This window comes from Pelophylax lessonae, assembly GCF_965119305.1.
Source record: "Pelophylax lessonae genome assembly, chromosome: 5".
NCBI lineage: Eukaryota > Metazoa > Chordata > Amphibia > Anura > Ranidae > Pelophylax > Pelophylax lessonae.
The window spans coordinates 321,215,675-321,230,808 of record NC_138772.1 but is presented as its reverse complement, the minus strand read 5'-3'; the positions used below and the strand labels follow the sequence as shown (position 1 = coordinate 321,230,808).

Here is a 15,134-nt window from a genome sequence, read left to right as displayed (position 1 = left end):
CGAGCCTGCCTGGGTGCCCCCTCTGGGGGTACTCGGCAGGAGGGAAAGGCAAGGAGCGCTGGCGAGGAACCCGGGGAGGAGGATCGGGGCTGCTCTGTGCAAAACCATTACACAGAATGGGTAAGTATGACACGTTTATTTTAATGTAAAAAGAATTCAAAGCTTTAATATCACTTTAACTTCTCTTCATTATTTTGTTTTATGAGTTTTACATATACTAGAAAAACAATATTCTGCCATAAGCAATGTTTAAACAGGCTGATACCAAAACAAAATGGAGCAGCCTTTGTTGCTTCAGCTAAAACTTAGCTATGCATTGCATATACTATTTTGTATACTTTTATAACATGGGCAACAAATATTTGTCAATAGCTGCAGTGATGTGAGTAGTTGTTGGTTTAGAAAAATAAGGTAATTATTTGCATAGCAGACATTCTTCCATCTCAGAGAAGATCTTGAATCTAACGGAAATACCAGGGTGGGGTACAGTCTATAGGGGGTTCTTCCAAGATGTTCTCCAGTCTTTGAGCCCAGCTCATTAGCATTTCTTTCCTTTTTGCTTCTGTCACATATTCTGGTGCATAAGATATCTGAGGGGCAAGAACTTGAAATCCACAGAAATGCATGATGCCATGCTGAGAAATGAACAAAAACAGTTTTCATCAATACATATTTCTTACAGCAAATAACTCTATAAAAAAACAATTTATAGGATTTAAAGCATGATTAAATATAATTCATCACAATTTAAAAGATACCCAAATCTTTCCTCACTTTAAAATTGATCTCTCAGCAACGTAATAAACCTGTTACTGTATATCTTAAAATACAAAAACTACAAGAAAATGCAGAAGTTTTTTTTTTTCAGAGTCCCCCTTACATCAGGATATACATGATAGCCCCCCTTTACATCAGTGTAGCCATTAGAGTGCCCTGCTACGTCAAGGTCTCCATAAAAGTCCTTCCTTACATCAGGTCCCCAACAGAGACTCCTTACATCAGAGTGAAGAATGTTTATATGTTTACTATGTGACCATCAAAATAAAGCTTTGAACCCTTTTGAGGAATCCTTGGTGTGCTGGTGACATTTCTTCATTGTCTATGGTTTTCAGCCTGTGGTAATTTCACCACCCAGCATTACTGAACAGTCGTTTTCAGGAACATGTGCGTGGGGAATATTGCATTTGCCCTTACATCAGGGTACTCATTAAAGTTCCCTGCTACAGTATGTCATGGTCCCTATTAGAGCCCCACCTTATGTCAGGGTCCCCATGAAAGTCACCCCTTACATCAGGATAACCATTAGTGTCCCCTGCTACGTCAAGGTCCCTATTACAGTAACTACTTATGCCAAGGTGCCCATCAGAGTCCTCCCTTACATCAGGGTTAAACATGTGCAATTCATTTCGGTCCCAAGACAAATTTGGACACATTTTTGGTTATTTGGAGATTCGGATGTATCCAAATCTCAGAATAAAATAGTAATGAATATTCAGATGTATCTGACTCTCTGAATGAAATGGTAACAAATAATAACTAATTTCTTTGAAATCTGTTAAAATTTGCTTTGTTTATTCCTTTTCTAATGAATTCCAATTGTTCAGAAAGATCAGAATTCGGAACGGTTGAAAAACGATCGACTGATTTAAATTTTGTGTGAAGGATTAGCTGGTTGTTAAGCAGCGGACCAGGAAGCTGGCCGCCCACGTCCTTAACAACCATGAGTCATCATCTGTCAGCGGACTTCCCAACTGACAGATTAATGTAAAGAAAAGAATGCCGGAAATTGCCCGGCAAAAGAAAAATGTTAAAAAAAACGGGGTAGGGTCCCCGCCCCATTCCATACCAGGCCTTTCGGGTGTGGTATAGGTTTTAAGGGGAATCCCACGCCAAAATAAAAAATACAAAAATAAAAAAGCATTGGGGTCCCCACCAAGATCCCTACCAGACCCTTATCCGAGCATGCAGCCTGGCAGGTCAGTAAAGGGGAGGGACCCCTCCTCCTGAACCATATCAGGCTATATGTCCTTTTCAAGAAATGAGATAGGCAGTCAGAAAGTAAAAGCTGCGTAAGTTCCAATATATACACCATAGTTTGTAGATGCTATAACTTTTGCGCAAACCAATAAATATACGCTTATTAAGATATATATATTTTTTTTTATCAAAGACGTGTAGCTAATTACATTTTAGCCTAAATGCATGACAAAAATTTAGTTCATTGGATATTTTTTATAAAAAAGTATACAATTTAATTTTTCAGTCATTCAGTAATTTTTCAAATCAAATTTTCAGTCTTTTTTAATTTATATCGCAAAAAATAAAAATCCCAGTGGTGATCAAATACCTGGGAAGATAAAGTCTGTCAATGGGAGTACTGTGATCTCTGTGAGATGTCATTATCACCTGTAAGTATTACGCTGACCAAATCTGACTGTAAAAGTTCTATCATCCCCTATGTGGTGCAAGCATCTGCCTGATTTGATACAGATTGAATCGTTTTCATGTGTCCTCATAATAAATAGTAATAATAATCATAATAATAAATGTGTGTTCAATTAGATTGTATTGTGTATAACCAGCTTTACTTGACCTTATTAGCATACACATCGCATGAAGAAAACACATTTGAGGCTCAGCATTTCTTTTAGGAAAAAAATCTTTACTTACTTGCAAATAGCCCAAATTTATGTTTTTTTTTTGTCTGGCATTCAGAAGTCCAAAAATTGCAATCTGATTATTTATCATGTTTTATAGATATTGCATCTGCATGGCACACAGGGTGGTCTAAAAATATGGGGCCTACTATCAAGTAAGAAATGTAGTTACTAAATTTGATGCTTATTGCACATCTATTGCATGGTCATTACCTCCCTCTGGTGTCGGTAGAAGGACATGTCAACACCTGGTGTGACAGTAAATAAATGGTAGCAGCAAATGAGCCTTGAGTCCTGGTTCACACTTGTGCGATGCGGGAAGGCTGCGAATTTGCAGCCTGTTCCCGCATCACAAACGCACATCTGGCAGTTCACACTGCCATATGCGATACGCAGGGGGTGTCAATTAAATGTTAACGACACCCCCTGTTTGATCGCATACCGCAGTGCGATCTGACAGTTCGCACAGAATCGGATCGCACAAGTGTGTACCACTGTGCGATCCGATCCTGATGCGGCTGAAAAAAAGGGTCATGTGCGACTTTGGTGCGGATACAGTGCGAATTCAGCCATACAAAGTGTATGGCTGAATTTGCATCCGCACATCCGATCGCATGTAATGAAGGAGCAGTGCGCTCCGAATTACATGCGATTGCCGCACTCGCAATAATGTGAACCGGCCCTGAGTTGCACAGATACCAAAGACTTGCACTCAGCATATACTGCATTCACTGTAAACTGCTAACCTTAAAAGATGATACGTACATCAAAGCATACTAGAGAACGCTGGGAACATAATGCACTGCTGGCTACTGTTGAAAAGTTGTATTTGTAACTTATAACCAAGCATCATAACAGTGACCAGCTCTTTACAGACTGTAGGAAAAAGGGGGAAACCGTTTCTAATCCCCCCTTTCCCCTATGGGACTGCAGCAGCACAGTTTCAAGTATTCTCTTGGTAGGAAAAATGTGGGAAGGCTTCCTTTAGTTCGCTTGACCTCCTATATCTGGGCAGATTAGGCTAAGTGGAGAAGAAATGGCCCATAAAAAAGGGGTTTCCGAGCCCTTGGAGTCCAGTTGCCTCAGTAAGCATCAAGCGGTGGTGTTCAGGGAGCTTCTCCACAGAACAAAGTTCGCTTACCAAGGCTGAAGATGTCCCTCCTGAGTCGCCTGATCGAAAGAGCCGGAGAAGAAGCGGGGGGAAGAGTGGATCCGGAGATGTTTGGACCTACCGCGGGCTGCATGTCAAGACCTGGCAGGAAGACCTGTCAGCACCTCCACCTCTGCCGCCACCGCTTCCACTGTCAGAGAGTCTTCACTACCGGAGGATGAGTAAGACTTGAGCCCTATGGAGCTCCCAGTGGAAGAAGAATTTCTACCTACAGAAGAGGAACCGGTCAGCGTGTCATTTCACTTTTGGCGGGGGTATGCGAAGAGGCAGCATTGTAAGAGCAAATGGTACTCCCTCTCACCACCCTGCACTGTTGCTGCCAAATGCGCTGGGTGTTTCCCTTAGCGCAAGCACAGTGCGACTAGCTGCAGGGCGGTGGGTGTGTGTGTCTGCAAGAAGAAGGGATCCACTGCAAATGGCACTGCCTGGGCGACAGGGGACACCAGAAGAGTCCAACAAGCAAGATGGAGGAGCCCGTCAGCGAAGAAGGCCCCCAAGGTCACAGGCAACAACCAGCAGGCAGACCTATCCCAGTGGTCTGCCCATCAAGCAGGCGGTGGGTGTGGGTATCCTGTTACTAAGACTTGAGCCCTATGGAGCTTCCAGTGGAAGAAGAATTTCTACCCACAGAAGAGGAACCGGTCAGCGTGTCATTTCACTTTTGGCGGGGGTATGCGAAGAGGCAGCGTTGTAAGAGCAAATGGTACTCCCTCTCACCACCCTGCACTGTTGCTGCCAAATGCGCTGGGTGTTTCCCTTAGCGCAAGCACAGTGCGACTAGACGCAGGGCGGTGGGTGTGTGTGTCTGCAAGAAGAAGGGATCCACTGCAAATGGCACTGCCTGGGCGACAGGGGACACCAGAAGAGTCCAACGAGCAAGATGGAGGAGCCCCATCAGCGAAGAAGGCCCCCAAGGTCACAGGCAACAACCAGCAGGCAGACCTATCCCAGTGGTCTGCCCATCAAGGGACCAGCATGCAGGACCTTCCCCATCAGTACCTGGTGCTGGTGAGTTTACTCCACAATTACTTTATTTTCCTCTGTTTTAATTAGGACTGTCAGAGAATTAGATGCAGCTAGGGATAGTTTTGATTATCCAGTTACGAATTGTTCAGTGCCTGTTGTTAGTAATCCAAACCTGTCTGTTGAATCTGCTGTTGAGGATAGTGTGGCCACAGTGTTTGTGCCATCTAGTGGTGTAAATGCTAATAGTTAGAATTCCACTCTGGTCCTTTCTCAGACTAGTCATCTTCAGGAACAGATGTTAACAGGTTAAAACATCAAAACATTCCAGAAACCTGTATGAAAGTATCTTTACCTTGTATCTTGTCTCCTCTGGGTTTTCATCTTTCCGCCGGCATTAAAGAAAATATTTGGGGAGGTGAATGATTAGATTTATTGTCTTTGCTTCCCTCAGCCAAGGAATTAATTTATAAATCAGGGGGGGGGGGGGGGACAATCAGTCAGCGATAGATAGAAGATGGTCTGTGACTAATCTTTCAACAACTGGTTACAGGTCTTTTGCATATTTGCAAGTGTATTGTGTGAAAAACATCCGTAGAAGAGTCTGGGTTCTTTTTCAACACTTAGACATAGTGCTGGAAGTGTAAAAAAAATGTTTTGGGGGTGTGTCTTGGTTCCCATACACCGTCAAAAGATGGTGGTTCACCCTCCCTTGCATTGGGGAACAAAGGACGTTGACCTATGGCTAAACCTTTTTCTTCCTCAAAGACCACAATCTTCTAGACAAACTGCACCCACGGGCCAATCAGCACACACACACACACCGGTTTAAAGAAAAAGAGTATGCTTTAATTTCAATGACAGCTAATGCAGCTGGCCAAACACATGCAAATACTGGCAAGAGTGTACCTTCTGCGCTGGAACACACCCTATTTCCAAATGCTTTAGGACGCTATCGGCTGCAAACCAGCAGGCAGGTAGGGAATTCCTTCCTAAAAGCAGAGTCTCTGGTGAGGCTTTTTGTAATGGTCCCTTGGCTGTAGGATTTCCCAAACAAACAGGCAGCCTTTTCCCTGTTTAATGTTTTTTTTTTACAGGCATAGAGTAGAAGGCCCTTTTATGTATCCTCCATTCCAAGATTTTAGGATTTCCCCCGTTGGGAATTATTCTTAAATTAGAAGCCGAATGCATACCGGCTTATTCATCATCTGTCATTTCCATCATGTGACTCCCTAAATGACCAGATCCAAGACGATTTATTGTTAGTGTCATACGCTTCTTTACTCGCTAAAGCTGACATAAAAGCCACATTCAGGCTTCTACCAATCAACCCCGAGTGTTCAAATTCTTTAGTTTTTTTTTTTCGATAATGTTTTTTTTTTTTTTTTTTGATAAATGCCTGCCTATGGGCCACTGCTGTATTTAGGCCTAGGCCGACAGGGCCTAGGCCTAGGGCGGCACTTTGTGGGGGGGGCGGCAAAAAAGCCGCCCCGCATGTAGGAATCCCCCCGATCTGCCGATAAGACCTAAAAAAAAAAAAATGGCCGCGGCCGGCCCGACATGCGCACTGCGCATGCGCCGCCGTCGCTCGGCAATTACACTATCGGCAATTCCCTGGCAGGCGGCGCATGAACGGTGATATAATGGCGCCGGGCGGCGCCATTTTTAAATGGAAGGCGCCTCAAGGTGAGTGAAACTCATCCGCAGCAGATGCAGGTGCTGCGGGCATGGTACAGGAGACTCTCCTGTACCATGTGGATAGAGATAGGAAGTGATTAGCGCTACCTAATGGAGTGTTCGGGAAATCTGATTGTTTAAATATTATTGCATCACTCCTAAAAATCAATAATAAATAATAAATAAATCACTCGTAATTGGTATGGAGTGTGTATGTGTATTCAGTATAAATATGCGTGGTAAAAAGTAGATTAAAATCCGTGTGTATCCAAGTTATGTGATAAATATAAAAGATAAACAATAAAAAATGTTATGGTGTATATAAAATACAAACACTAAAAAGAAAAGTGCCAATCTGCACGTTGGTATAAAGGAATATATAAATGTATAAATATGTGCAAACCCAAAGTGAACGTGTGCAGGTTTGGTGCAATCAATGATCGGTGTGTTGCACAATGTGTGTGAAAACAACAGATGTGTGCACAATCAACAATAAACCTGTATTGTGCAAATAATAAATAATGTGAATATAAAAATTTATGTGCAATAGTGAATCTACCTTATCGATAAGCAATTGGTAGGTAAGTGTTATTGTAGGAGTGGGACTTGCTTAAAATAGATGGATATATATACTCTATAAAATACCAATACTGAGTATAAAATGGGAATTCAGTCAGAAGCAATAAATATAAATAAATATAGATGATAAATATAGCTGCCAATAAATAGGTACAACAGTGCAAATATGAGAGAGAAAGAACTGTGCAAATTCAGCAAAAAAGGTGGATATCACTATAGAACGCCACAACAAATCAGTCCAAATATCATGCAATCAAGGCTGATGAATGAATCCAAAAAGTCCTTTAATTATATAGTCCATATAAAGTGGCTATGGTGCTCTTTTCTCTATGCCCGGCGTTCTATAGTGATATCTACCTTTTTTGCTGAATTTGCACAGTTCTTTCTCTCTCACATTTGCACTGTTGTACCTATTTATTGGCAGCTATATTTATCATCTATATTTATTTATATTTATTGCTTGTGACTGAATTCCCATTTTATACTCAGTATTGGTATTTTATAGAGTATACAGTATATATCCATCTATTTTAAGCAAGTCCCACTCCTACAATATCACTCACCTACCAATTGCTTATCGATAAGGTAGATTCACTATTGCACATTAGTTTTTATATTCACATTATTTATTATTTGCACAATACAGGTTTATTGTTGATTGTGCACACATCTGTTGTTTTCACACACATTGTGCAACACACCGATCATTGATTGCACCAAACCTGCACACGTTCACTTTGGGTTTGCACATATTTATTCATTTATATATTCCTTTATACCAACGTGCAGATTGGCACTTTTCTTTTAAGTGTTTGTATTTTATATACACCATAACATTTTTTAACATTTTTTATTGTTTATCTTTTATGTTTATCACATAACTTGGATACACACGGATTTTAATCTACTTTTTACCACGCATATTTATACTGAATACACATACACACTCCATACCAATTACGAGTGATTTATTTATTATTTATTATTGATTTTTAGGAGTGACGCAATAATATTTAAACAATCAGATTTCCCGAACACCCCATTAGGTAGCGCCAATCACTTCCTCACTCTATCTATATATCTGATGCTTCCCTTTTAGGGTCGCATTTTCTGAAGTGGGCAGCAGCCAAGTGTGGTGTTTTTTACACAATCTCCATACACTCTTTATCCTAAGTGCGGATTTCTTTTACCATTTTCTCCTGTACCATGCCCGCAGCACTGCATCTCCTGTACTATGCTGCCAACATGTACTTGTAAAGTAGAATACCAATGTGAGATTAATTTTCCAAATGACTGGGTTCTGGCCTGCATATAAGGAATGCACTCCTGTAAAGCTGTGGATGTACACACAGTATAGCATGCATATGGTTTGTTAACCACATAGTCAGCTATGTGTTAAAGAGAAATGTCCAAGCATCAATTTTATACTTGAAAAACAAGTAGCTAGATCAAGATCATGAGATTTTACTCTGTTTTCTAATCTGTAATGGAACTTTAGTCTGCCTGTTCAAATTTCCAAACTAGTGCAAGGTGGAAAATGTACTCCCAGTTCAAAGCACACCCTGGACTACAGCTGTACAGACCAGGCGGTTACACATGTTGCAGTCACTCAGACACACTCATTGCTACAGCTGTTATTCCCCTCTTTGCCTGTCAGTAAGGAGGGAAGGGGAGAGAGGGACAAATCACTGAACATTTCCAGGGCTATGTGCATCCGCAGAGATGGCTAGAGGAAAACCACACCCACCACAAGGGAGAGTAGAAGAAGCTGTAATGTAAAACTTTGAAGCCTGGGAAAATAAGAAAAACCTGCTTTGAGGAGCAAGGACTTGTGGAGGACATAGTCCCCAAAGAAACTGAGCTTCTGTTGCTCTTGATATACAGATATCAGCAGATCCAGAGCTCTGCAGAAGAGGAACTGTTCCTGGGCTTGTGGCAGGGAAGTTGTTGTAGAGCACAGACCATGTAGCTGGCTGCGGATGAGACGATTTGATGATATTTTCTGGTCCATAGTAAAGCCACTTTCAAATATGGTGTCACTCAGGGCCAGATTAACGTAGGGGCTATTGGAGCTGCAGCTCCAGGCCCCTACCTTTTATATAGGCCCCGGGTTGGCCATATTCACTGTTACCGCTCTTCTGTCACTTGTAAACACAGAAGTCTGGCTTCTATGCTCGCTTCCCCAGGCAGCTCCCTCAGAACCTCCCCACACAGCACGAAGGCCGGACAAGGAGGGACAGTTGCCGATGCATGGATGTGTTTATGGGCTTCAGAGACAGCATCCCATGTTGAATTAGGCATGCATGGCTGCACCCTTCCTCCTCTGGGTGCATGCCAAGGCACTTAAGGCCCTTCAAAATCCTCAGCACCAAGCCCATGATGCTCTTAATCCGGCCCTGGTGTCACTGCCTGGTTGTGGGGAGGATGTCACGGCAGCTGGTATGGGGTAAACCCCAGATAGAGAGCAGAGACATGTTATCATCCTATGTGACCGTGAAAGGCTGCTGGTCATACCCTCTGCTTACTACTTAAAGAAACTGTAGTGGCCTATGACACCAATTAGGCGCCTACACCTGGATTTCTGGGACTCTAACGCCAGATTTGAGCCCCAACTCACTGACCAGTGGGAGGGGTTTTTAAAGAGGCTATCAGACCACTATTTCTACATTTCCTTTTAGTCAGGACCTCTTATAGGGATTAGGGGTCAGTCATTGGTCCCTTGTTAATTACTAAATTCATGTATTATTTTGCAACTTTTCCATGTATTTGTTGACATATTTATTGCTGCTTAGCCAGCCACTCATTACCACAGGGTGCCAGCCAGACACTCATAACCACAGGGTGCGAGCCAGCCATTTTGTTTAAGTCTATATTAGTGTCTTTTCAAGTTTCAATGGAGACGGGTGGAGATAGAAAAATTTTAAGTGTGGTCTGGGACTATTTCTCTTCTCCATCTCCAGGAAAATCAGCAGCACTGTGCAACACTTGCAAAAATAATGTAAGCATGGGATCAATAACTGCAAAAACAAAAAATAAGTCTAATCTTTGGGCCCATCTAAGAGTTAATCATGTTGAATTGTATAATGCAGCACAGAAAAAACAAAATTAATCACAAGGTGAAACATCACTATCCCAGGCACTGGCAAGCTTTACTGATGGGGCTGCATTGATATGCTGCACTAATGGCCACTGATCAGGCTGAACTTATGGAAACTGATGAGGCTACACTGATGGGCACTGATAGACTGTGGTTGTGGTCTGTGGTTTACAGATGACAGGGCGGGTCATAAACAGGAAGGGGTGTGGCCTTTACAGGAAGGAGTGGGTCATATTTAAATTAGGGGGCGCACAAGTTTAGTCAGGCCTAGGGCAGCACAAGACCTAAATACACCACTGCTATGGGCTGTTCATTATCTTGCTTTTTTTTTAGTCTCTCTTCCTTTTTAGAATGGGTGGTTTCCTGGGTTGTGGGTGTCCATTCTGTTATTCATTATTTAGATGATTTGCTTCTTTTGGGTTCTGCTATTTCCCCTACATGTCTGAATCTGTTACATTCATTTTTTTCCATTTGCGAGTCTTTTGGTGTCCCATTAGCGCAGGAGAAAACAGTTTACCCAGTTGTTTGTCTTGAGTTCCTGTAAATTACTATCGACACAATAAATATGGAATTTAGGCCACCTGTAGAAAAAAATCATTAGGCTTACAGGTTGTCTTATTCTTTTAATTAGAAAGAAGAAAGTCTTGCTTAAGGGGGTACAGTCACTTTTAGGACTGTTGCCGTTTGCCATAGGGATAATGCCTATTGGAAGAAAGTTTCACGTAGGCGTTATCTGGCCATTTCTGGATTAAGGTCTCCATTGGAACATGTACACATTTCACACGATATACAGTAACAGAGGATTTAATTGTATGGCTAAGATTCTTGGAATATTTCAATGGTAGGGCTGATTGGCAGCAAGATTTTATTTCAGATAGGGAGTTCTGCCTTCATACAGATGCGGCTGGGTCACTGGGCTTCTCGGCCATTTGGAGGACACATTGGTCCGCGGAGTATTGGGACCCTGCCTGCAAGTATAAAGGCTATTTAACCACTTGCCTACAGTGCACTTTCACTCCCTTCCTGCCCAGGCCAATTTTCAGCTTTCAGCGCTCTCACACTTTGAATTACAATTGCACGGTCATGCTACACTGTACCCATATGAAATTTTTATCATTTTTTTCACACAAATAGTGCTTTCTTTTGGTGGTATTTAATCACCTCTGGGTTTTTTATTTCTTACAAAAAAAAAAAGAAAAAAGACAGAAAATTTTGAAAAAAAAAAAAAAGTTTTTCTTATTTTCTGTGAGTAAATTTTGAAAATAAATACATTTTTCTCCTTCACTGATGTGCGCTGATGAGGCGGCACTGATGGGCACTGATGAGGTGGCACTGATGGGCACTGATGAGGTGGCACTTATGGGCACTGATGAGGTGGCACTGATGAGGAGGTACTAATATGCGGCACTGATGAGCACTGATAGGCGGCACTGATGAGCACTGATAGGTGGCACTGCTGGGCACCGAGAGGTGGCACTGCTGGGCACTGAGAGGTGGCACTGATGGGCACTGAGAGGCGGCACTGACGGGCGGCACTGATGGGCACTGAGAGGTGGCACTAATGGACACTAACGGTGGCACTGATGAGCACTGATGGGCGGCACTGATGAGCACTGATGGGCAGCACCATCAGTGCCCACACTCAGTGCCCATAGTGCTGCCAGTCAGTGCCCATCAGTGCCTAGATGAGCAGGCACTGATGGGCACTGACTGGCAGCACTATGGGCACTGATTGCGGGCACTGATGGGGGGCACTGATGGTGGGCACTGATGATGGGCAGTTATGGCATTTTATTTCCCTCTTGTGTAATCAGGGCACTGGTGATCAGTGCCCTGATTACATTTCTCTGTGTCCCCTATGAGGAGGAGCCGCTGATCGGCTCTCCTCAGCTCACACACTGACAGTATCACTATATATATACACACTAAATCAGTGTAAACTGGAAATGGGGGCTACAACAGATGTGCAAGTATGGTAGTACAGCTGTCAAACTGTATATGATCCTTCTGTACCCAAGACATTTTTTCTCATTTTCAAAAACAAATTTTTTAAATTATTTAAGAAACGCTTACTTGCATAGGCCAGAGAATATACCGGACATCTCCACTTGCTCCTTCTTTGCTGAACATCTCTTCTGTTCCTCCTGTTGTAAAGGAGAGAAGTGCTTTTTTATCCTGCAAAACAAAAAATGAAGAGTATAGATCTTTAATGGGAGAAAGCCATGTGAACTTCTACTCCTGTTCTTTACTGTTTGCCTACAATCGTATTTCCTAACATTCTAAGAACTGTTACAGCAACTAAACAGGACATACAGTAGTAAAACTACAGTGCCACCTGTGTTGTCTTGAATTTACCATGATATGGATTTTGACCTTTGTAAGCCAATGATGATGCTTCAGCACACAGAGTACTTGATGGGAAATTTCTCCAATGATGAAACCTTGGGATAGTGGGGAAAGTGGTGAACATAGTGATTTACATGAATAGGGGGGGATACTCACTTCTTTCACAGGTTGTACACCCCACCTGCATCTCCGCAGCGATGAGAAATGCTGAGTTTTTTATGCTATGCCTAGTTACATCTATGTACATGAGGCCTAAGGCTACTAATAACCTACTAAATTCTACAAAAACATTTATAGCACTTTGTAACTTAGCAATATAGTTGCAATGGCAACCTAGAAAGTTTTATTCCAGAGAAAGGGATCTCAAAATACATCCTAAAGCATTAGGTTGAAACAAGAAAAAAAAAAATCCTAAATTGAAGTGTCTGGGTTGGAACTTGTGTCAAGTTATTCTTGCGGTCATTAAGTGTTGTCCCAGAGTCCCGTTTTCTACTTTTGCAATCTTTCTAGTGGGGTCACAGACAGCAATAAAACTCTGACAGAGATTCTAACCCTAATTTAAAAGGGTTTTAGATGAAGATCTACTTTAAACTAAACCTGTAGGAATTTCAAAAAAATATTTCAGGGAGTTATACATTTCTAAAAAAGAAAAAAAATGGTGCAAAGAAATTGCCAAAAACAAAGTGAGATAAATAGGGGACAAAATCCAATATAGACTAAACAAGTATTAAAATAAAAGTCAGTTTTTAAAGTTCATAATGTCCTTGGAGTATGAGAGTACAACACTAGTGGCAGCTCCCCTGAAAGTGAAGCCATTCTCTGGAACAAAGGAACAGCAAGGGGTGTTTCAAAACATCCGCTTTTTCCTTTTAACCTCGTCTGAGGAAAAAGTGGATGCTTTGAAATGCGTCACCTGACACGTCTTGATGTCACATCTGGTTTAGCTCTGCTTGTGTTCCACACCGCGAGGCAGAGATCTGGCCAGTCATGGTGAATCTACAGCGATATACAACAGGGCACCTACAGTGACTTAAGACTTCTCTCACAATGTTCTTCTATCTCCAACTTTATGTGAGTAGCCATTTGGCTGTCTTTTAATAAATTCTCTTTGGAATTTACTGCTACACTTGGTTTGGCACACCTTGCTGTTCCTTAGTTATGAATTTTTGACTTCAAGTATTACTGCGAGTAGGCAACAATTAAAGTCTGTTCAAAATCGAAAATAATTGCTTATGTAAAACAAAATGTTTGAATAACCCCTTTATTAACAGAACAAATAACAACAATCTTTATTAATGTAATGCAGAAAATTATTTATTTTGAGGGCATTAGTTGCATCTAGCATGTTTCCAAACCAACAACTGGTTGTGCTCTCCGGTGTGTGTGCCTATATCGTACAATGCCATGTAGTAGATATTTACCTTCAAGGGTCCAGTCTCATAGCAGCCTGGGAAGTCAAAAGCAAACCCTTGTACAAAGACTCGATCTATCCAGCCCTTCATAATAGCAGGAAAGCTGAACCAGTACAAAGGAAACTAAAAAAAAAAACGCAAAACATTATTATTATAGTATTTTGTTTAATATATATACAGTATATATATATATACACACACACACGTGTACACGTAGACAAATGTACTTATAAGTCCACAGAAAATAATTGGGGCATAAAATTTATTTTATTAAAGATATTTTGAATAATATTTGGATCATAATATTTTTAACATACTTTTTTGTAAATTGGGTCCTTAGTAATTAAAAGAGTAATTTTTACCCAACATGAAAACATTAGGTCAATGACCAATTGCATTCAGAAGCAAGGCTATACTGTGTTTTAGGTGTACATACTGTATATGCATATGTTAACTTATATAAGTGAACAAAAAATAATTTTTCAAGCCTCGGCTTAGATACCTGAAAGATGACCAAGTCAGCTTTATGAACCTTTCTCTGCTCCTCAAGAATATCCTCACATAAACAGCCTTTCTTGAATGCTTCCTTTGTTTCTATTCCATAGCTGAAGTGTTGAGGATTGCACAGGTCTCCTAGAAAAACAGAAATAAAATAAAAAAAGTCATGTATGGCTTGCTGACCATCTTGAAAGCAACCCTAAAACAGCTAAGTAGCAAGGAAACCATAAAAATGGATACAAAGGTTTAAAATACAGCTTAAAATTCAAGCAATGCAAACACTTTGAAACATATTCATGACTTTATTTTTAGTGTATGTAAAAGGAACAACTTTTTTTAAAGATTTGAATGGAGTGGGGACATTTTTATTGCTGTCTGTGTCCCAACCTGAAAATTCACTCATCTATTTGTCCTGTAGACCATTTTCACAAAGAAAAAGAAAAGAAAAGTGGAAATCTTACATTTTAGAGATGTAATCAGAACAAGGGCTGTGTGGAAATTTTCAAATGGGAACAGATGTTCTGGTGACAATTTTCCAAGATGGGCATTCCTCCCCAAAAGTGTCTCCAAGACAGGTGGAAGAAAATAATGTGTAAAAAAGTATATGAAAATCCTGACTGTGTCTGCAAAGGTTAAGAATGACTGCTTCGCCCTATCCCACCCCATATCCCCCAAGCCTCCCTTTGAAACTGAACTCTGATTTAAAAAGAAAAAATTACCTTCAGGTATGTATT

General features: G+C 41.2%; 1 protein-coding gene across 1 annotated transcript in view; it reads right to left on the bottom strand.

Moving 5' to 3' along the window:
* Window positions 1-345: 345 nt before the first annotated feature.
* Window positions 346-15,134, bottom strand: part of NQO2 (N-ribosyldihydronicotinamide:quinone dehydrogenase 2) — a 37,823-nt gene continuing 23,034 nt past the window's right edge. The window contains exons 3-6 of the mRNA XM_082259125.1: window positions 14,405-14,535; window positions 13,912-14,025; window positions 12,218-12,319; window positions 346-635 (exon numbers count right to left, since the gene is read on the bottom strand). Coding sequence (XP_082115251.1) covers window positions 462-635; window positions 12,218-12,319; window positions 13,912-14,025; window positions 14,405-14,535 — 521 coding nt within the window. The 3' untranslated portion in view covers window positions 346-461. The remainder of the gene's footprint in view (window positions 636-12,217; window positions 12,320-13,911; window positions 14,026-14,404; window positions 14,536-15,134) is intronic.